Here is a 24,693-nt window from a genome sequence, read left to right on the forward strand (position 1 = left end):
CCCCTAGACAAGCAGAGCAGGACGAACTCCATTTTGTGCTTCACTCGCCATCTCATGTAACCTACCCCCCATGATCTGCCTATTGTTTAAGGCAATCCCTCACCCTAGTTTAGCTATTAAGCACACCTTTATCAGAAACCAAAACACCTAGGAATGCGGGACCTCTGACCTTTAACCAGCCAAGGAGAGAAAACCCCTCCTTTGCCCGCCAAACCTGCGCACCAATTCTAACCAGAATAATAGGCCAGTTCAAATGGTCACTATAGGGTGAATCGTAATTCAATTGGCCACCTGTGTGTGGACCAACATGACTGTGCAACTTTCTACGTATGTTACAATCTCATTGGCCATGGACCCCTATAACACTACTATGTTTTTTTGGTCTCAGGGTCCAAGTCCCTGCTCCGCTGTGACGGGTATACTTGGACCCAGGCTCAAGCTTGCTAATAAACCCTCATGTGATTATATCGGTGTCGGATCCTCGGTGGTTTCTCGGATTTGCAATCTTGGGTACAACATTTTATATATTTATTTAGAAATATAGGGCAGCCCGGGTGGTTCAGCGGTTTAGCACCCCCTTCAGCCCAGGGCCTGATCCTGGAGACCTGGGATTGAGTCCCACGTCGAGCTCCCTGCATGGAACCTGCTTCTCCCCTCTGCCTGTGTCTCTGCCTCTCTCTCTCTCTCTCTCTCTCTCTCTTTCTCTGTGTCTCATGAATAAATAAATAAAATCTTAAAAAAAAAAAAGAAATATATAATTGTTATGAATAGAGTGTGACTTTTGAGATCTGAAAAGAAGTGGAGAATTTAATGGGCAGAGAGAGGGGAGTGATAGAGTGTGTGGAGAGGAAAAGGCCTTTGTAGCAGAAGGGAGCATAGGAAAAGTGAAGAGAGTCAGTATGGCTAGAGACCAGAGTTAGTAGGAGGCAAAGCAGGGGTTAGACAGAACCTACAGAACCTTAGGGCCATGTTGACAAGCTTACCAGCACTTAGAAACCATGTAGGAGTGTTAAGCAATGGTGAAATGATTAGATTTGTGATTTTTAAAGATCTCCATGAGTCCATTGTAGAAAACAAAATCAGACAGTAGAAGAGTACATTGAAATGCCGGCTGCCCAGAGACCAAGACCATTACAGAATTTTCCTCCAGGAGATATGGCCAGTAATGAGAAAAATTGGTAAATAAGAGAAGTATTTAGAAGGTAAACTCGGGAACGTGGTGATGAATGGAAAGTTGAAGGTGACATCAAGGATGATTCCTGGGTCTCCAGTGAATTGCAGTGTTGTTTACTTAGGAAATGCTGTAAGAGGATCTTTTAAGGGAGGAAATTAGCAAGACTTGTGAGTTTGGTTTGACACATTGTTTAAGGAGATTGTGAGACATTTAAATTAAATGTATAGATTGGCTTGCCTACGGAAGAGTCTAGAGGTCAGTGCTAGAGACAGCTATCAGTCATATGCATATGAGAATCTAGAGGGAAAGAGTACAAATAAGAGAAGAGAGCCTTAAGACTTGAGGAACTTAATCACCTGGTAAATAAAGAAGAATGAACCTGAGAAAAGAAGGTTGAGAAGTATCCCAGGAGACAGAAATAAAATCAGGAAAGCTAAAGGGAGAGAGTTGAAGGAGAGAATGATCAGCAGTGTTGGATGCTTCTGAAAAACGACAAGGGAGATGAATAGGGGAATTTGGTTTTAGCAACATGAAAGTTTTTCTTGATTTTAGCAAAAGCATTTTCTATGGAATGATGGAGCAGAAGCTAGACTGGAGTGAACTGAAGAGTAAATGGAAATGGCTATATAAACTCTGTCAAAATCAGGCCACATCGGCTGTAGCTGAAGGGATATGTGGGACAAATAAATTTTACATTAAGGTAGGACGAACTTAATTTTTTGTAGATTGAAGAGAAACAAGACTAAAAGTCACCGGAAGGTGAATATATATCAGAGGAAGAGGCTGTAGGTAAATACATGTCTAGGAAGTGGCTTTACCTTGCTGTTTACACCTCATTTGTTGTATTAGGTGGGAAGGAGGAGGGAATGAGTACAAACGTATGTAGATTTGCTAACAGAAAGAAGCTTTTCTTCCCCCTAAAACAGAGATGCTGAATGTAAGGAATGCAGCTGAGGTTTGAGGCAGAAGAAAGATAGGCGGTTTGAGAAACTTGGAGAGGGTTTGACATAGTGGAACCTGGGAGAATTAGTTGACAGAGAGATGTTGTTAAATTGATGGTAGTGCTGAAAGCATGTTTGAAATTGGTGATTATGAATTTATACTGCCCTGTCTCCCTTGTCAAATGACTCTCCAGCAGCTCTGCCACTTGAGTACAAAACTGAGTGTTCTTCAGTGGGGTTCAGGCAGACTAGGGAAGGGAAGAAGCAATGGTATTGCTGGCAAATGCTTAACAACTAGTTCTCAAAAAACCCCAGAAATCTGATTTGTCATCTTTGCTGATATCCATGATATAAATCCTCCCTATGACCAATTTCAGAGTATCAACCTGATGTGCCTGAATGTAGAATTGGAAAGAGACGAGCAATAGCAAATCTTTTTCATTGCTCATGTATAAGAGATATAAACAACCTCAGAAGCATAAGTAACAATAAAATTTAGCAATTTAAAATGTAAAATAAAAAAATAAAATGTAAAATAATTAGGAAGTGATAATATTTTGAGTATTACCTATATTTTTACTCTAATTTGTTTATAACTATAGAACTTAATTTTTAATGACAACTCTTTAGCAATCAGCTAAGTAGTCTTAAAATGTAATAATAAGTTCTTAGCATGAGCCAGATCAAGCACTAGCTACAAATATTCAAATACAGGATAGAGTGAGAAGTGAAATTATAGAGTGCTGCACAGAATACTATCAGACAAAGGGAGGATCATCTAACATAGTCATAGAGAAAAGTTTCCTGGATTTGATGATGCTTGAGCTGAGACTTTTGGAATAAGAGCCAACCAGAAAGGAGAGATGGGTGATACGAAGAAGAATTAGCATATGTGAAGGAATGCAAATTTAATGCAGTTGTACCTTCAAAAATACAATGTTCTTCATTTGTCCTATATTTGCACAGAAGGGAAGTTATCTTTCTTCTGTAAGATATTTTACATAGAGATAGAAGTTCAAAAGAGAATATTTCTTTTTTTTTTTTTTTAGAGATTTTATTTATTCATGAGAGACACACACACACACACACACACACACAGAGGCAGAAACATAGGCAGAGGGAGAAACAGGCTCCCTGCAAGGAGCCCGATGTGGGACTTGATCCTGGATCCTGGGATCAGGAAGTGAGCCGAAGGCAGATGCTCAACCGCTGAGCCATCCAGGAGTCCCCAAAAGAGAATATTTCTAAGTGGAATTGTTTTGATTGCAAAGGAATTACTAGGAATTAGTGAAAATGGCATAGAAAGTAAGGTATACAAAAGAAGTATGTTTGCATCATGAGCAATAGAATCCAACAAAATGTAACAGTTTCCAAAATACACATAAATTTTGGTGTACAGCATCATAGGAAACATTTTGCAACACAATGCTAAAAAAAGATGTATAAGATAATCAGAGAAATTTTTAGAGATTCCTTTACTAGACTAAGTCTTCATTTCATTAGGGGAAGAAAATTATCCTCTTCTAAAAATTTATGGTAATTGGGAACTTTTATATGTGTTCACATCATCAGACAAAACCTTAAGGTTTTTTTTTTTTTTTTTTTTTAATTTTATTTATTTATTCATGAGAGACACAGAGAGAGAGGCAGAGAAGCAGGCTCCATGCAGGGAGCCCAATGTGGGACTCGATCCCGGGACTCCGGGGTCAGGCCCTGGGCTGAAGGCAGGCACTAAACCACTGAGCCACTCGGGAACCCCAACCTTAAGGTTTTATATTGTACAGATAGATGGTGGCAGAGAGGTGTCACCTTTCTCCACTTGACCACTGTACTGCAGTACTTACTTATCGTGGAGAAAAGTGGTAATTTTTCTTTCGATTTCATCTTAGTGTTCATCTTCCATTTGTTTTGTTTCTCTGTGTGTGCTCTTTATCCCTAGCTACAAGACATTCTTACCCAAATGTGTTCGAGCAAAGATTCAAGACTATCATATTTTGACAAGGAAACGAATAAGGTACAGATTTCGCAGATTTATTGAGCAGTTCAGCCATTGCAAAGCCACTGCCAGAAACTTGAAACTTAAGTACCTTATAAATCTGGAAACTCTTCAGTCTGCCTTCTACACAGAGCAATTTGAAGTAAAAGAACCTGGAAGAGGTCCTTCAGGTGAGGAGATTTTTGCAACCATTATAATAACTGGAAACGGTGGAATTCAGTGGTCAAGAGGGAAACGTAAAGAAAGTGAGACACTGACAGAACAGGTAATCCTTAATGATACGTTCTCATTCTTTGTTACTTTAATTGAATGGCAATTGAGACAGAGTAATTTTACTCATTTAAACATGGTCTTGCAATTCTCTCATTGTTAGAAGTTTTTAACAGTGTGAAGCCGTCAAGGTCATATCTATAATCCTTTTTCATTGTTTGTAAATGGTTTTTTAATTTTTTATGACAAATATTAGTAACGGTGTTCTTATAGTTTTCAAAAAGGCTTGAATTCTAAAAGTGATTTTCAAGATAGTTTTGCCTCTTTAAAATTTTGCCATTATTGATAAGAGGCACAATGATAAAATGTAATTGGAAAAGATTAATTGTAATTGATTCTATGATTATTTGTAAGTTAGTCTTTTTAAGTTTTGCACTGTAAGTTTTAAGTTTGTTCATATCTGTTGTTCTTAGGTCATTATTAAAGATTTATTTTTACCTTCATTCTTTGGTGGTTAAACTTTCAGCTTTCTGACAATGATTCCTATTGATGTTGATTGGATTGAAGAGAACTGTAGCATAATTAGGTTCCTAGTACCCTTTAGTGCTCTCATTTTTAAGTCAAAGCAAGATACAGTTAAGTCTTAGGATTAGATTATTGAGGGAGAGAATCACATTTAGTTACTATGAGTATTTTAAAGAATTTGGAATGAATGTTTTACCCTTCATAAGTCTTATTTTAAAATGATTCCCTTAGTTCTACCTGTTTTTAATTTCAAGTGCTCTTAATTATAGGATTTACAGTTATATTGTGACTTTCCTGATATTATTGATGTTACTATTAAGCAAGCAAGCCAAGAAGGCTCAAATGAAAGTAGAATTGTAACTATCCATAAGCAAGATGGTAAAAATCTGGTAAGTTTGCTTTATAACCAAATAATGATTCTGTTTGTTGTCAGAAATAAGTATTTTAGAATCTTAATACCAAAGTTATTTGGTCATAGGAGTTCTGATTATAGTTTTATTTTTATTTTTATTTTTTTATTATAGTTTTAAATATAAATATCAGTTTAGTAAGGTTTTGGTTATATCTGGCTTTTTGTATTGCTACCAACATTGTCTTCCCAGAGTTTCTTGAACATTAATGTGTTTTTCACTCATTTTTGTGATTAGCGAGGAACAGTTACTCTCCCCAGCTCCCTCTGCGCCCACTCTGTATTGTGGTAATTCCCTGTTGTAATGCTCATTCCAGACTATATTCTTTTTTCTTTTCCAGAAAAGAAAATACTTTTTTTAAATATTAAGAAAAAATTAATTTAAGAATATATATATATATTTTTTTAAACCAATAAGGATGTGCATCATCCAATCATACTGCGTAATTAAAGTAGGAATGGTGAAATGCTTTCTGGGATTCATATAATAGTCTAGGCCAATCCCAGGTTAGCCCTACCCGAGCTGAAACACATGATTGGTTCTAAAAGATTAATTATTTCTCTTTGATTATCAGCTTCAGAAAACTTATTTTTTATTTTTAAAATTTTTTTTATGAAAGTATAGTTGACGTGCAATGTTGTATATGAGTTTCAGATAAACATTTCATTTCATCATGATTTGATAATTCTATGCTTACACAGTGTTCACCGTGATAAGTATAGTAAGAAATTCCACTTGTTTTAATTGAAAGGGAAAAAGTAAATTCCTTTATACTCTTCTCTTAAATTGACTACTTGTCTGGCTCTGTTCTCTTTTTAACTCATGTATTTTTTGACCTCTGGACTTAAGACATCACAATAATGTTTTGTGTTCATTTAGCTTCAGTATCTATATTACCTGCTTCTTTATTTTCGGGTTATATTTACTAAAATTGTAACTAACTTATAATTCATTTTAGTCCGCGTACTTTACTATTCTTGGGTAAAAATATGTAAATAGTGTGCAGCTACTAACTACTACTAGACTATGAGCTTCTTGAATGTAAGGATCATTTTGGGGTAAGTGTTTTTACTCTCTCCACCTTGCATAGTCCTCCAGGACCTACTTTAGACAGAGCTTGATAAGTATTTCATGGATCAGTGAAAGGATGATTAATAATTTCCAACCGCAGTGTGGAATTAATAGAAGAAATATTTATCCTATAAATATCAAAAATATACATGTGTATTGTATAAATATATCTAAATATTTATAGGTATACCTTGGAGATAGCGTGGATTCAATTCTGAACCACCATAATAAAGTAAATACCACAATAAAGCAAGTCAAATGAATTTTTTTTGTTTCCCAGTGCATATAAAAGTTATGTTTACACTGCACTGTAATCTATTAAGTATGCAATAGCATTATGTCTAAAAAATGTACATACCTTAATTAAAAAATATTTTATTGCTAAGAAATGCTGACCATCATCTGAGCTTTCAGTGAGTTATATAATCTTTTTGCTGGTGGAGCAGGTTGTATCAGCGTTAATGACTGCTGACTGATCAGGGTGTTGTGTGCTGAAGGTTGGGGTTGGCTATGGCAAAATTTCTTAAAATAGGGCAACAGTGAAGTTTGCCAATTGATGAGTGATTTCTCTTTAGCATGTGTGCTGCTCGATAGCATTTTACCCACAGAATTTCTTGCAAAATTAGGGTTAATCCTCTCAAACCAAGTCACTGCTCTATCAACTAAGTTGATGTAATATTCTAAATCTTTTGTTGTTATTTCAACAATCTTCACAGCATTTTCACCACGGGTACAAAAAAATCACTTTCTGAGGCTCGGATCATGATCCCGGGGTCCTGTGAACCTGCTTTTCCCTTTCCTGCTCCCCCTGCTTGTGCTGTGTGTCTCTCCCTCTTTCTCTGTCAAATAAATAAATAAAATCTTAAGAAAAAACAAAAAACAACAAACCCGAACTGAAAAGCAAACCATTTTCTTTGCTCATCTGTAAGAATCAACTTACCCATTCAAGTTATACAGGAGATTGTAGTCACATTAAAAAAAAACAAACTTTAAAATTTTTTTAAAAGATTTTATGTATTAGAGAGAGAGAAAGAGAGCTAGAGCACATGTGTGCAATCGGGGTGTGGGGGAGAGGCACAGAATCCCAAGCAGATTCTGACTGAGCACAGAGCCTGACACGGGGTCTCTTCCACAACCCATGAGATCATTACCTGAGCTAAATCACGTGAGTCGGATACTCAACTGATTGAGCCACCAGGCACCCCACATTCAGGCTCTACTTCTCATTCTCTTGCTGTTTCCACCACTGTTGCAGTTACTTCCTCCACTGCAGTCTTGAACACCTCAAACTTATCTGTGAGGGTGGAATCACCTTCTTCCAACTTCCTCTTTATGTTGATATTTTGACCTCTTCCCACGAATCACAAATGTTCTAATTGGCATCTGGAATGGTGGGTGACTCCTTTCCAGAAGATTTTCAATTGATGGCTCAATCCTGGCAGAGAAATCACTATCTATGGCAGCTATAGCCTTAAGAAGTATATTTCTTAGATAATAAGACTTGAATATTGAAATGACTCCTTGATCCACAGGCTATTGAACGGATGATGTGTTAGTAGGCATGAAAACATTAATCTCATTGCCCCTCTCCTAGACAAGTAGTGAGCAACTGCCATTGGAATGATGGTGCCAAAAGACTTAATTTTGTTGCAGGGTTGTCACAAACCTTCACTCTGTTTTTAAAAAAAAAAGGCAATATCTGAGAAATGCAATAAAGTGAAGTGCACTGAAACAGGGTATACCTTTATTCTGTAAATGTGATATTTATAAAAAAGTATTTCTAGAAGAGTTTATTCATGCTAATGTGAACATCCTGTAGTAATGTAAAGAACTAATTTATGGGATGGTATTTGGACCCGTTGGCTTTATTTTGAAGTCTGCAACATAAAGAAGTAAAGTAACTTTCCAAGATCATGGTGTTGGTTAAGTGATAGGGCCTATGTAAATGCAAATACATGACTTGACAACTTAAGCCCTTCACTGGGACACTACCTTGCTTGTTGAGTAGTCCTAAAGCTCCTCCAAGTACTGCATTTACATTTTGTTAGAATGGCTCTAAAGATTAAATTGGGAAGAATGGACATTTCTTTACCATAGTACATTTTCTATGTAAGGGATACACTGTATTTCTTCCTTGTAGCCAATAATTGTTTTATGTTTTTCAGTAATGATGGTTATTAATACTGATATATCATGTTTCTTGCTGAATTCTATTCATGATATATTATGCTTTTTCTGCTACTTAATAGGATTAAGAACCTTTTCTCAATATATTTTTTCTAACAAACTATTGCTATGTATGAGAAATTTTTGCTTATTATTTCCTTTTTTCCAGTCTGTTATATATTACACTTTTTAAAACCATCCTTTTACTCTTTATTCTGGTGTTTTTTCCTTGTCTTTCTTTTTATCTTAAATATATGGTAAAATACACTTCACATAAAACTTAACATCTTGATTTAGCAATTTTACTTCTGGGTATACATCCAAAGGAAACAGTCACTACCTTAGAGTTATTGTACCCCGTGTTCATTGAAGCATCCTTGGGTGTTACCAATTTTTAAATATTTTGCAAAAATGATGGGACAAATATTGCTCTCCTGTGTTACATTTCATTTCTTAGTTAGAACCTGAGATGGAGAAATTTCTCATGTGTTTACAAGCCAGCTGTTTGTATCTCTTCTTCTGTGGATTGTCTTTTTATATCCTTTGACTAATTTTCTGTTTTTTAATTGATTTATAGCATTTTTTCTCAATATATATTGAGTATTAATCCTTTGGGGTACAGATTTGCAGTTCTTCAGTATTTTAACTTGTTTCTGGGTTTTTAGTACCTATTCTTAAAATTTAAAAATTTTTTAGAGATAGCTTGAGCAGGGTGAGGAGGGGCAGAGGGAGAGAGAATCTTAAGCAGGCCCCACGCCCAGCATGGAACTGGACATGGGGATTGATTTCATGACCCTGAGATCAGAACCTGAGCCAAAATCAAGAGTTGGACATTTAACTGACTGAGCTACCCAGGCATCCGTAGTATCTATTTTTTGGTCTAATTGTGTAGGTAAATACCTGTTATAGTTCTGATACATCACATATGTCTCTCATTATACTTTTTGGTATAAATCTGTATTCTGTGTTCTCATTATAACTAAATATCGTTCATTACTGAGGCAAGCAGTGTTCTGTAATCACATTTCCATTCTTGTGCAAATTTTTGTTTTTCTAGGGGTTAATCACTTTAACTTTTTTCCTTTGTATATATCCTTTTTTCTGTATCTCTCTCTACTCCCTATGAGAATTCTGTAAGTAGCTCACTGCTCAACACATTTCACATAGTCAAATGTTATATCACTTCTGTTTATTTCCTGGAAAAGTCCCTCCTTGAACACTGGTTTTGCTATCTCATCTGGGCTGGAAGCTCTTTAGGCCATGCACGGCTGTAATCCTTGAGCATCCTTCTCTTATCATCCTGGGAAAGATTTTCTGAAAGAAAATAATCTGCTTTCAGATACCTGGTTTTCTGAATCTCGTATTTGCCTTTTCTGCCAGTACCTGTTGGTACTTTTGTTGGGATTGTGACAAATTAGAAAGTTAATTTAGGGAGGATTTTTACAACTTTATGATGTTGAATTTTCCTCTCCAAGAACATGGTAAATCCACTCTATATTCAAATAAAAAGTTGCATTTTAACAATAGCATTTTGAAGTTTTTCTAAAAATTATTTTGCACATTTTTTGGTGAAGTTTAATCCTAGGTACTGTTTTTGTGTGTGTACTGATATAAATGAGGCTATTTTTTTCATTATATAATCTAATTGACTATTTTTAATGTATATAAAAGCTATTGATTTTTTTATAGTACTATCTTAATGAATTATCTTTGTGTTGTAGTAGTTTTATAGCTGTCTTCTTTAGGGTTCCCCAAGTATACAATCATATAATCTCCAAATTAAATAGTTTTACCTGCTTGTTTCTAATTTCTATTCTTCTATATTTTTTTCCCATGGTCTAATTATGTTGATTAAATATAATACAACACATTAAGTATTGGGCTTTCTATCTTATTCCTGATTTTAGAAGATGTTGCTTCCATTAAATAAGGGGTTTTTCCATTAAATAAGATGTTGTATTTTAGGCTGATTATATGCTCACTTATGTATGTATGATATAATGATAGCATACCTTTATGTGATTTTTGATTATATTACATACATTTGAGCTTACAGTATGAATGTTTTAACCTAGCAGTATATACTTGGTATATAAAAATAAATGCTCATAATTTCTAAGTAGTACAGACTTTTATATCAGATTAGATAGATTTCTAATTGAGATGACTGGCATATCTGTCTAATGGGGTTTTGGGAAATATAGTAAAATTATGGATGAAAAGTGAACTATAAAGATATGACAAGCCCATATTTGAGAGGGTCTTTAAATATCATACATTAAGAATTTATAATTCAGATTGGGTAATTGAGAGCTATAAAAGATTTGAACAATTTAGAAGAAAATTAATTTAGGAGAATTAATATAATAACAGTGAAGAGAATTTTCAGTATGTAACATGCAGCTGACTTTTTAAATGATACTTATTATTTTCTTTTTTCTGCTTAGGAAATTGAACTTAGCTCATTAAGAGAAGCTTTGTCCTTTGTGTCATTAATTGATGGCTATTATAGATTAACTGCAGATGCACATCATTACCTCTGTAAAGAAGTAGCACCTCCAATGGTCCTTGAAAATATACAAAGCAACTGTCATGGCCCAATTTTGTGAGTAATACCCACCTTAAAAGTAAATTTTTTAAAAAGTCAGTGAGATGTTAACAAGAATTTTACATAATGAAGTGATACATAGGTGTAGGAGTTTAGGAACAAAATACTACCTTAATGTGACTAAAGTTTCTCTTTTTTTAAAAAACAAAAGTCTATTCGCAATCAGATTACATAAGAATTAGAATTATGTAGGGTATAATTTGCTACTTGTATCCCAATCAATAATACTTCTAAATTGTACAGTTTGGCATTTAGTTACCGCAGTGCACTTAATTCATTCTTGGGTATTAAGAGATTTTCCAACTTCTATTTCATTAATTTTAAAATACTGTGGAGGAACCACAATGCAAAATTTGATGATCATTATTATTTTTGGATAATCCAACTCCTACTGAAAGCTTTGAACACAAGATGTATATGATGTCCCAATTTCTAAAACTGATGCTGTGTAGTACTTTCTTTAATGATGAAAATGAAGATGTTCTATTTCTGTGCTGTGTAATACAGTAGTCACTAGTGCAGTTGAGGAACTGAATTTTAATTCATTTATTAAATTTTTTAGGTAGGCTTCATACTGGGTGGGGCTTGAACTCATGACCCTGAGATCAAGACCTGAGCGGAGATCAAGAGTTGGACTCTTAACTGAGCCATCCAGGCTCCCTGAAGAACTGCATTTTTAAATTTAATTTTAATAACTTTATATTTAAGTAGGAACCTGTGGCTACTAGCTACCATATGGATCTACCCCATTATAAACCTTTACCTGAATACTGGATAAAGCCAGCTATCATGCATAAACATCTGCTTAACCCAAGTCCTAGTTATCTCTCAGCCAGTGTGTACTGTAGCAGTTGGCACCATGTGTGAAAGACTTGAGCAGAGAAAATAGTCTGGGTTTGTGAGCATGTGTGTCTTGACCTTAACCTACCCTTAATTAAATATTTGAGAAAACATATCCTGACTAACGTTTAAGACTTGATTCTGTCTATACCTCTTACCTGTTTAATAATAAGTATTGTTATTAAAAAGTTGTACTACATGAACCTTCTATAACTTAGGTATTTAAAAAAACTCCTACCATTCATCCATTCATTATTCATCCATCCATTCAAGCATTCTTTCATTTATTTATAGAACATTTACTGAGAACCTGATATGTGCCACTGGTTTGTATATAAGAAATACAGCGATGAATGAAACAGATTTTTCCTGCTTTCATATAGATGACATTTTGACTTTTCCTTCAAGATTGTTCAGCTTCAATAAAACCTATAACACATTTTGAAAATCAGTAGTCTTTGTCACTTGCCATAGGTCTTCTGTTATACTTTGGTGTTATATTAAATATTAAAATAATGCATATAAATTTTTATATTAGTAATTGCTATGGTAGAAAAGAATAAGTGCTTTACAATATATTGTTAAATGAAGTTTCTTGGGAGTGAGTATGTGCAGGAGCAGCAGGGAACAGCAAAGGGAGGGGGAGAAGCAAATTCCCTGCTGAGCAAGGAGCCCCACTTGAAGCTCAAACCCTGAGATCATGACCTGAGCTGAAGGTGGATGCTTAAGCAGCCGCCACCCAGGCACCCTTAAAATACTAAATTTTTAATTAGGAGGCAGAGAATTTACCTGGATGAAATGTTCTGAGTGATTTTGTATGTTTTATAATACCTTTTATTTGTTTTTAAAATCCATTAAATTAGTTTGAACTTATTGCCAAATAGCTTGGTGCTGTAATATTTTTCCTTAAAACTGATAAACATATAAATTAGAGGAAACAAAAATTCTGAGAATTTGAGATTTGACTTTTGATCTCTTAGATGACATTTTGGTCTTGATGTCATGGCACTTGCTATGTTATTCAAATTACTTCTTTACCTTTAGAATGGATTTTGCTATCAGTAAACTGAAGAAAGCAGGTAATCAGACTGGACTCTATGTACTTCGATGCAGCCCTAAGGACTTTAATAAATATTTCCTGACTTTTGCCATTGAGGTTAGTATTTCACATTAATGGTAACGTTTTGTTTTTTAAATCTTATTTCCCATCCCACACCCCTCCTCTGGCAAAGGTAACATCTTTATTTAGTCTGTATGATTTCCCCTTCATGTTGATTTATCATTGTTTCTTTTTCTAATACTCAGAATTACAGCTCTGGATGTGATAACTAGCATAGTAATGCTTAGTTTATCTCAGGGATTCTATATTAGTAAACAGGATATAATTCCTAGGATTTGTATAAAAATATTAAAATTATTTATAATGTATTTAGAATTCTATTTTTGATGTCTGGTTATTACTAGTGTGTCATTTTTTCAAGTCTCTTTTCAAAAAAATGGAGATTGTTATCAAAACATATAGAACTAAATGAATCAGTAAATTTTGCTTTTATTGGTAATGGTTACAGGTTTAGAGTGAAATAGGTTGATAACAAACAACACTGTTAACTAGCAGTTTTCCAGTATTAAGAATAATGTTCTATAATATGCATGTTTTAAAGATAAAATAAAAATGAAACTGCACTGTTAATACAGATACTTTTGGATCTCATCAAAGATTGTTTCCTGTCTAAAATACTTAAAAAGATACCATCACTTACAAGGTAGTTTCATGGTGTAAATCTTGAGAAATTTTATAGCAACTTCCAAAATTTGTCTTACTTTTCAAAAGTAAAGAAAGTAAGGATTTGGTTATTCAGTTATTTTAATTTTTAGAAAATACACTCATATTTAGCATGTAGAATAGATTAATTATCCATAAATACATAAGACAGGTTATTCACTAAATGAGTTTAGCGTTATATGATACTATCTTAATTTCATTTATCTTTTTATTATATATATAACAATCCATTATATTATCAATTCAAAATGTTTTTTTTAATGTTTACTGTATTTGCTCAGCCTAATATGAAGGCTGTATATTAGTGTATGATATAACTCTGCTTTAAGAATTGTATCTTGGGAAAGGAAAAAGTAGGAAGATACACCAAAAAAGTATTAAATTGATCATTGTTATTAGAATAGACAGATGTAGACAGTAACAGAAAGGGTTGCAATTAAGAAAATGCTTTTTTTTTTTTTTTAAATTTTATTTGTTTGAGATAGAGAGGTGAGGGGCACAGGGAGAGGGAGATGCAGACTCCCCACTGAGCTGGGAGCCTGATGCGGCATTCAATCCCAGGACCCTGGGGTCCTGACCTGAGCTGAAGGCAGAGATGTTTAACTGACTGAGCCACCCAGGTGCCCCAGAAAGTGCTTTTACAGTAGGAAGAACTTAAGGTATTTTGTCAGTTTTATTTTTTAAATGGTCTCAAGGAGGTTAAATAATAAGTTTAAAAACTACATAAATTAAGAAGTTCTTAGTATAGCACATAAACATTGAAAAGCTGAAAAATATTAAAATCACCATAGGGAGGTAACCGTGCAGATACAATAGTGGCACAGTGAATGAGTAATCACCTTGGCTTGTGAGACTGGGGTCAGGGCTGTTAGAGAGGGCCTCATGGAATGGATGATACTTGAATTGAGTGTTAAGAAATGCCTAAAAGTCCATTGCTCAGAAGGAGAGGATGTATATTCATAGGTAGAGAGCCAGCATAGATGTATATCAAAGTGTAAAACAACATGACATTTGCTTAAAAATTTTAAAGTTACTTAGTATACCTAGAACATAGGTTGTATGTTGGCTCTGGTAGCAGTGAAGTTGGAGAAGGAAGCCAGCTCATGGAAGGTATTATATGTTATAAAATAGTTTTAGATTTTATCTTACAAATGATGGAAAACTGTTAAGGATGTTATTATTATTGTTCATTATCATTGCTTTTTTACTTGCTTTTTAGGGAAATCAGCTGTTAAGCCATTTAGGTAGGATGTGGAATTATAATCAGATACCTTTTTGTAGAACCAGGCATTCCTATCACCCTGTAGCAGTACTAGGCTAGGATTCACAGTTCAGTCTAAATGTTCTGTTGTTTGGTTGTGTGATAACATTTTGTCGCAAGAATTACAGTTTTGACCACTTTGGTTTTTTCCCTCTGTCTCTTTATAATTAAACTTACATAGCGAGAAAATGTCATCGAATATAAGCACTGTTTGATTACAAAAAATGAAAATGGAGAATACAACCTCAGTGGGACCAAGAAGAGCTTCCGTAATCTTAAAGATCTTTTGAACTGCTACCACATGGAGACTGTTCGCTCAGACAGCATAATTTTCCAGTTTACCAAATGCTGTCCCCCAAAATTGAAAGGTAAAATAATTTTCTAGCTAGTTTTAAAATACTGCTCATGGGTTGTGTCTGTGGTAGAAGGCAACTTCATTATTGCTTGTAAAGGAAATATGAAAGAAGCATCTCTGGAGGCAAAACATCTTTCTCTTACATAAGCATCCTTACATAGGGTTGTTCAGTTAGGTTGTCTAGATATGACCTGAAGTCCCATAATTCTGAAATTGCATTTAAGAAATGATAATTGCTTGTTATAAAAGGCATCAGTTACTTATTGAACTGAAAAACTCCACTACCAAATTCCCATATGTTGTTCTAAGTAAAAACTTTTTTTTTTTTTAAAGATTTTATTAATTTATTCATGAGAGACAGAGAGAAGCAGAGACCTAGGCAGAGAGATAAGCAGACTCCATGCAGGGAGCCCAATGTGGGACTTGCTCCTGGGACCCCAGGTCATGCCCTGGGCTGAAGGCAGGTGCTCAACCACTGAGCCATGCAGGTGTCCCTAAGTAAAAACTTTGGTACTCTTTTAGAATTTTAATTTACTGTCTTTATTTTTTAAGTGTAGAAGATTGAAAATCCCATGAGATAATAGGTTTATTAGAAATTATCATTGAAATTCATGAAAATTTACATTAGTTAAGGAAAACATTACAATTTTGAATGTTTGAAATAACTGGTTAAAATGCATCAAAGTTCAGTGAATAAGTTCCTGAAATAAGTTTCTATTTATTAAAAAAATGAACAATGAGTTGTTAAGTGTTTGTTATATATAGAACACATTTTATTCCTCTGGAGTGATTTATATCCTTGATGTGCTTTGGTTATGTAGATTTATTTCATTTTTTTTCTTTTTCTTTTTTTTTTTTTTATCAGATAAGTCAAACCTTCTAGTCTTCAGAACCAATGGCGTTTCTGATGTACCAACATCACCAACATTACAGAGGCATAATAATGTGAACCAAATGGTGTTCCACAAAATCAGAAATGAAGATTTGATGTTTGTAAGTCATTAAATGCTAATTATCATCTTTTTTGTCCTTTTAAAACAACTGTTATCTTAAATTTTTTTTTTATTTTTTTTTATGATAGTCACAGAGAGAGAGAGAGAGAGAGGCAGAGACATAGGCAGAGGGAGAAGCAGGCTCCATGCACCCAGAGCCTGATGTGGGATTCGATCCCGGGTCTCCAGGATCACGCCCTGGGCCAAAGGCAGGCGCTAAACCGCTGCGCCACCCAGGGATCCCAACAGCTGTTATCTTAATTTCCCATTTCACATTACATTCTTGTGACATTTGGGATTAATTCTATTATAATATATAAACTCAAAAATTTATTTCAGTTTAAATATTTTTATTTCTTGTGCAGATGTGATACCAAACTTGAGTTAGAAATTAGCAAAACTGATTAAGAATGGAATTTTATTCTCTTTTTAGGAATTTAAAAATATTCCTTTACGAATCTTAATTTAAAAATTAAAAATCTTTGTCTGCAGAAGACCTGTCTGTCTTAATTCTCAAGTTCACTGGAAAGTAAGGGAAATGCAAGGAGTTAAAAATAAGAGGAACTGAAAACAAAGTGTACATAAGAGCTGATGTTTGGGCTGCAGGATGATGTTGAGGGATCAGGATTAGTTTTACTAATCCAGGGAATTAAGATCTAAAAGCAACACAAAGAAGGGCCATGCCTTAAGGACTCCACAAGACCAGGAGTTAAAAGTGAGACTATTTCTGAATGAGCCAGGACCCTCAAGTAAATACATCCTCAGTGGAACAACATGGATTGTTGAAAAATTCGCCCACTAGAAAAAAAAAAAGAAAAAGAGTGTTGTCTGTTTTAGTTGGGCTCTTGGGAAAAAAGTCTCTTCTGAGAATTTGTAACCATAAGCTTTTCAGTTTAGATTTCTTTTTTTTTTTTTTTAAAGATTTTATTTATTTATTCATGAGAGACACAGAGAGAGAGAGAGAGAGGCAGAGACACAGGGAGAGGGAGAAGCAGGCTCCGTGCAGGGAGCCCGACGTGGGACTCGATCCCCGGTCTCCAGGATCACGCCCGGGGCCGTAGGCAGGTGCTCAACCTCTGAGCTACCCAGGGATCCCCTCAGTTTAGATTTCTTTATACCATCTGCATGGTCTGAGAAACCCTAAACTGACAAATTAAAATAAAATGTGGTATTCTCCTAGTAGTGTCCTGTGATGCTTGGAAGAAACAAATACAAAATCTTTTTGGAAGAACTTACGCTTGACCTGGGCCATCCAAGATCCCCTCAAATAAACTGCTTTAAACATGAGCTTTTAATAAAAATTTTTATAATATACAGGGAAATAATTCAGGATTAAGTGAGAGCAGACCGACAAACATCAAAATTAGACCTCCAAGAACTTCATGTAATAGACTTCTCAGATTGAGATGATAAAATACATGTATGTGTTTAAAGTTAAAAATGGAATTGTGAAAACATTGGAAAAACCAAGACATTTTTAGAAAGACCAGAATGATTTGGAGGAAGACAAGTACAGGAATGAAAAATATGCTCATTGGCATTAGAACATAGAGAGGTTAGAGAGCAGATTACTCATGATTGGTGGGAGAATTATTGAATGGCAAAATAGATCTGAAAATTATTCAGATGCAGCAAATAGGAAGAAATGGAAATTATGAAAAAGAGTTTAAGGGACATGGAGAGTGGAATGAGAAAGACCAGCTGATGTGTGAGTTCCAAAAGGAAAGAGTGGATAGAATTACACAGAATTATAAAGACATGAATCCTCATGTGAGTAACAGCAGAGTTGCTACATGACCTAAAGTCACAAAACTAGTAACAGTAGAGCTGCAGTTTGAACACAGGCAGCTCTACCTCAGAGCGCAGGCTGTTGTCAATTATTTTGCAAGAAATATTAATAATAGTAGTAATGACCAGCACTTACTGAGCATTTACTATGTGTTGTAGACTGTTCTCAGTGCTTTCGTCTAGTCACTCATTTATTGTTCATAACAATAATATGGGAAAATGATTATCCCCTTTGTTCAGATGAAGAGACCAGGACAGCCTACAGTACAGAGAGATGAAATAGCCTGAGGTCCCACAACTAGAAGGTGGTGATTTGGAACAGTTCCACATTCTGCCTCCACAGACTACACCGGACTGCTTTTCACTATATGAAAGGCAAACAAAGAAAAACATTCACATGTAAAAAAGTGTAGGTAAACACTGACACTATGAAAAAGTGATAATTACAGCTAATTCAGGGGACTCAAGACCGTGGTGGATCCAAAATGTACTTATTTATTAATCCTTATATTCTGTCCTTTGTTACAGAATACAGTTACTATTTGCTCATGAATTTTTAAAAACCCTTTGTCATTAAACATATTTCCTAATTGCTACATCTTTCTTCATCTTTACTCATTCTTTTTTTCCTTTTTTCTTCTAAAGAACGAAAGTCTTGGCCAAGGCACTTTTACAAAAATTTTTAAAGGTGTGAGAAGAGAAGTAGGAGACTATGGTCAACTGCATGAAACAGAAGTTCTTTTAAAAGTTCTTGATAAAGCACACAGAAATTATTCAGAGGTATGTATGTTCTTTGTGTGGTTCATGTCATTTATGATATTTAAACATATGCTCTTATATTGACACGACACACTTATGCATGCAGCTTTCCACAACTGCAACTTTTAAAAGTATATATATCAAGGATCTTTCTGAGGGTGCTTTCTGTGGGAGGCAATAGAACATTATAGAATTTTTTTTATAATAACTTATTTCCAAACTAATTACTCTTCACATTGTATTATGGGTATTGCAGCATCTCTGCATATATTAAGGCTTTCAAACTTGGCTCTCCAGAGTTTTAAGGGTTCCACAGATTTCCTTCAGTTTTTAAAAAATTTTTGAAAGGCACTGTACTAAGGAACACTCTAGGTGAAATATGAATGCTTCTGAGCATCATCCAGAGATGCTAGGTAGCAGAAAGCCAGTTGTTAGTTGCCAGGGTCCTTAACATAGCAAGGCATTGCCAAACATGACATAACAAACATTTATGACGCTTAAAATGTCTGAAATGATGTTGGTGGAAGGTGATGTGAAACATCCAAGTGAAAGAGTTTTTCTTTTTTTCTTTTTTTTTTTTGAAAGTTTTTCTTTCACAGTGTTGGTGATTGTGATCCTCAATAACTATACCCAGAAGTTCTAGACAAAGGTTAGAGTTGGTTAAGTTAGAGTGATACTAATACTATGCCAGTCTCCTGACATAGTTATGATATTTTATCTGTACAGAGATCGTTTTTAATTGTTTGAGAGGTTATTTGAAGCTTTCATGCATTTACCTGAGTCCCCTATCACTGTCTCTGTGCTCTACTGCAAGTGCTAGGGATGAAGGGCTGTTGATCTTGCAGCATCCATGTTGCCCTGTACCATTATTGCTCTCTCTCTTTGCTACTTCTTATTTGAGGCTTACTCAGGGATTTCCTTAGAATGAACTCTATCATTGAGGTTGATAGCAGTTGTAGGTCCATATAAAGGAACCAAAGCATTTTGTAATCTTATCTGTAGTTCTGCTAAGAATGGAGAGCATGCATTTCTCTTACAGCAGACAGTATCTTTCTGACCTGTGAACATTTATAGACACAAACAATAATTCTTTTGCATTTTTTGTATGTTTTTTTTTCTTAGTCTTTCTTTGAAGCAGCCAGCATGATGAGCCAGCTTTCTCATAAGCATCTGGTTTTAAATTATGGAGTATGTGTCTGTGGAGAGGAGAGTAAGTAAAACTACAGACTCCCTTATGTTAATGTTACGCCTTTCTCAGAGCATGTATTTTTGTTTATATAGCAAATTTAATTTCAGGATCATAACTAAGTATCAGTATAAATCATATTAAACCCAATTTAAGAAGAGTTAAATATTGTTGAAACCAAAAACATCCTATAACTGTTAAGTTATGTCTTCTAAAAAGGGAAACCAATGAATGAAATTAAAGTTCAGGAAACAGTTAATATGCTATATGTTAAAATGCCCAAACAGTAGAATATTAGAGTAAACAAATATCTTACAACCTTTTCTCCACAGCAATGCAAATTATGGCTGGTTCAATATATCATTGGAATAATTGGCCATTTCAGCACAAATTTTTTTGGAATAATAAAAAAATAAATAAAAGGCTAAAATTTTAATGAAATTGATTGAAATGATTGGGTGTTGATATTTGATATAGTCGATGTCTAAATTTAGACTGTTCATAAAAACAGAGTTTACATCCAGAAAATTGCTTATGTAATTCTCTATTTTCCATTAATAATGTGAATTCAATATACGTCCATACTTAGATAACATTTCTTCATATCTTTGAAAATTGATAGTCTTTTCAAAGGCAGTGATTTTTAAATCTATTCTGAGGAGGTATTTCAGGTATCTCAAGGTTGATGAAGTGAGAATAAATCTTACTACCATGATGGAAACTTCTCTTATCCTCAACTAGAATAGTTCTGTATTTATTTCTTTTATTTATTAGTATTTCCCATAATTTTTCATTTAGGGGAAGAAAGAATACATTAAAAAAAAAGTTTGAAAACAGTGTGTCAGAGCATTTAATTCCAGTTCTTATGCTTGCTTTTATATTTATTTCATTGATTCTGTGATGCATTTTTTTCACATTTAAAAATACCTGAAATTGAGAAGTGTGATGTAATCAATGACATGCCATAATTTACTCTTTGTTCTTTTATGACACATAAAATAATGAGACATGACAATCAGTGGTATCTGTGAAACATAATAGGTCTTAAATGCCACATAAAAAAGTTTTATTAAGTTTTTGTTCATTGTAATTCTCAGATATTTATTCTTTTTTCGACACTTGCCATGACATAAATTTACCTGTGATCTAGTTCTTAATTATCAGTATATGGATTGTTCTCTGAATTAACTGTGTGCAGCAAAACATTCATTAAATTTGTTTTAGTTAAAAAAAAAATTTTTTTTTGTTTTAGTTACCCGTAGTTACCCACCAAGGTCCAAAGTCACTAACCTTTGTCACTAACAAAGTGAAAATGAAGTAATTTTAATATTAGTTATACACCAAGTGAGAACTAAGTAATTTTAATATTAGATCAAGAGGATCACAATTTGAGATAAGATTATGCATTTTATTTATTTTTATTTTTATTTGGAGGAGGGAGGGACAGAGAGAGAGGAGAGAGAGGGAAAGAGAAAACCTTAAACAGGCTCCACACCTAGCACAGAGCCTGACTCCGAGCTCACCACAGGACTGGATCATACAACCCTGAGATTATGACCTGAGCTGAAATCATGAGTCAGAGGCTTGACCTGCCGAGCCACTCCGGTGCCCCAAGATCATGCATTTTAAAACAAAGGTGAAGCATAAGTGTGTGTGAAGTATAGGCAGTTAACTTACTGGGCCATGAACTAACATGGATTACAATGTGAAAGTCTGTCAGAATTTCTTTAAAGATCTGTATCATGATGCCATGGTTAAATTTTTTGCTTAAATTTTTTGAGTTTTTATTTTATCTTAATTTTCCATTTTTATAATTAAATCCAAATCCTTTTATCTCATTTATATAACTTACTGTTTATGCATTAGAAACAACAAAATAATCTCAATAAATTTAGATTTGAAATTAAAAACCTGACCTTATTGCCTTACAAATTAGTCCTAGATGACTATAAATAAACTCTAAACTCAGTTTAATTATTAAACAACACGTCTTTATGTACAAACAGTCTTGGCTTTTGGTGACTTGGTCAGTACTAACATGGCTAGAAATTTTTATATGTCTTAAAGGCAGCCAGAGACTGTTTTTAGAAGCAAAGTGTATCTTAATAGTATATTTAAAATATACTTCTAAAGATAAATGCAAAACTAATTTTTGCTTTTTTGCAGTATATAATTAAAGGATAATAGAGTGCAAACTCAAATTCTCCTTAATGCCTGCAAGAATAGACATTGCTATACATTTTTATGTGTAGAAGAAGAATTTCAGGAAGTTTTGATGTCTAAATGTAGTAGAGTCCCTCCTTATCTGCAGCGTATTGTTCCAAGACCCCCAGGGGATGCCTGAAACTGAGGATAGTACCCAGCCTTATGTACACCATGTTTTTTCCCATACATACGTACCTGTGATAAAGTTTAGTTTGTAAATTAGGCATAATAAGAGATGACAACAATGACTAGTAATAAAATAGAAAAATCATAGCAATCTGCTGTAGTAAAAGTTTATGCAAATCTGGTCTCTTTCTCCATCAAAATATCATATTTATACTATGCTCACCCTTCTTCGTCTTATGTTGATGTGAGATGATAAAATGCCTGTGTGCTGAGATGAAGTGAAATGAATGACGTAGGTAGGCACTGTGATGCAGTATTAGGCTTCTACCTTCTGACAGTGAGTCAGAAAAGAGGATCATCTGCTTCTGAACCTGTTGACTATGGGTAGCTGAAACCATGGAAAGCACACCCATAGATAAGCAGGGGACCCTACTGTAGTTTCATGGAAGAGAGGTCAACTCTGATAAATTTTCATTTGTTTAAAAAAAGCAGCTATAATTCAGTGCTAATACATGGAAGTATGCTGGAGTAATATTGTATATATGTAAATATAAAAATATAGCAACAATATAGTAGTAGAGGTATAGAACAATATATTTTATATGTATATATAATTATGTAATACATGTAATTAATGTAATATTTTGTATATGTAATTGTTAGATCCCTGCATCTTGCTGTCGTGAAAAAAACTAAACCCAAAAATACAACGAATATATTTTACGAGTGAATTTTGCATAATCTCTTTACCTGTACTACTCACATATAACTATATATTTATAAAAGTTTAAAATTACATATATTTTTATCATATGTGTACTTGAGTCTTTAATTTTTATATTTTAATACAGATATTCTGGTTCAGGAATTTGTAAAATTTGGATCATTAGATACATATCTGAAAAAGAATAAGAATTCTATAAATATATTTTGGAAACTTGAAGTGGCTAAACAGTTGGCATGGGCAATGCATTTTCTAGTAAGTAATAAGTATAATTTTTCATCAAAAAGTTACTGTCCTGTCTTATGAAGCAATGTGGAAAGATTCTTGACCCAGGAATAAGAAATACATAAATAAATGCTGAGTCATTTAAAATAATCTGTTAGTTGATGAAAGAGATTATTTTAGACATATATTTATTTATGTAAAATCATGTTTTTGAAAGAGTTTTGTCATTCCATCAATCTCTTAACATTGCTGATGAACACTCTATAGTTTGTGTCACTTGGGTTTAGAGAATTTAATAAAAAATATATAGAAACTTGTACTAGTTATGGATAGCAAAAAAATCCCTGCAGAAAGTCCCTTGTTATGGTATTTGTGGACAATTAGACATTATGCTCAATGAGAAAGCATGTTGCCATAGAAGCAGAATACCAGAGGGCCAGCCAGTGATCAGACTCCTTAGAGTGTTGTACCCACATCTTGCATCTTGCTGCTGAACAGAAACAATACTTAATGTTTAGAAATACATACTGTTTAAAATCTCAGGTTTAGAAAGTGAAGTGGCATTGAGTAATTTTAATACATTCTTTTCATCATGGGCATAGATTGTGGTGTCATTTGAAAAGTAAAACAGAAAACACAGTGCTGCCATAAACCTTACTTTTATTTCAAAGCATGCTTCCAAATTAATGTTAATTAGTTAATACTGTCCTATTTTTTTCTTTAAATCCATGGATATACTAAGTTTTCAAACATTTGTAGATTGATATTTGAATGTCTGTGCATTTAACTTTAATAGGAAGAGAAAGCACTTATTCATGGAAATGTGTGTGCCAAAAATATTCTGCTTATCAGAGAAGAAGACAGGAAGACAGGAAATCCTCCTTTCATCAAACTTAGTGATCCTGGCATTAGTATTACAGTTTTGCCAAAGGACAGTAAGTTCTACAGGAATCTCATTTAACTTTTTTTTAAATTTTCTTTTTATTTGAGTATAGTTGAAACAATGTTACAGTAGTTTCAGGTGTGTAACATAGTGATTCCACATCTCTACTTGGAAAATAGTATTAAAAAAGAATGTTGATAATTTTTTTCTCAACCTCTGTTATTGATATGTTCTTGATTAATAACAAATTGAATTACCATTTTTAGGAATCCAAATTAAGGTATAGTTATATCCTAGTCTCTGTTGATTTCTTCTTTCTTATAAGCATGTTATCATGGACTACAGAATGATTTTTTAAAACAGTTTTAATCCCTACTCGTATGGAAGTTCAGATTTTATCCATTTTTTTAATGTGACATTTTCTAATACATTCTTTGAGCCACAAATTATCTAAATTTTTCTTTT

General features: G+C 34.0%; 1 protein-coding gene across 4 annotated transcripts in view; it reads left to right on the forward strand.

Annotated features, from left to right (window-relative positions):
- Window positions 1-24,693, forward strand: part of JAK2 (Janus kinase 2) — a 117,427-nt gene that overhangs the window by 75,010 nt on the left and 17,724 nt on the right. For all 4 annotated transcript variants that reach the window (XR_012037610.1, XM_072840370.1, XM_072840391.1 and 1 more), the window contains 10 exons: window positions 4,055-4,376; window positions 5,116-5,235; window positions 10,941-11,098; window positions 12,986-13,097; window positions 15,167-15,353; window positions 16,206-16,333; window positions 18,766-18,900; window positions 20,002-20,089; window positions 23,248-23,375; window positions 24,142-24,280. Coding sequence is in view for 3 of the 4 variants with exons in the window: in XM_072840370.1 (XP_072696471.1) it covers window positions 4,055-4,376; window positions 5,116-5,235; window positions 10,941-11,098; window positions 12,986-13,097; window positions 15,167-15,353; window positions 16,206-16,333; window positions 18,766-18,900; window positions 20,002-20,089; window positions 23,248-23,375; window positions 24,142-24,280 (1,517 nt within the window). In the remaining variant the exon portion in view is untranslated. The remainder of the gene's footprint in view (window positions 1-4,054; window positions 4,377-5,115; window positions 5,236-10,940; window positions 11,099-12,985; window positions 13,098-15,166; window positions 15,354-16,205; window positions 16,334-18,765; window positions 18,901-20,001; window positions 20,090-23,247; window positions 23,376-24,141; window positions 24,281-24,693) is intronic.

Source organism: Canis lupus, chromosome 1, assembly GCF_048164855.1.
Source record: "Canis lupus baileyi chromosome 1, mCanLup2.hap1, whole genome shotgun sequence".
NCBI lineage: Eukaryota > Metazoa > Chordata > Mammalia > Carnivora > Canidae > Canis > Canis lupus.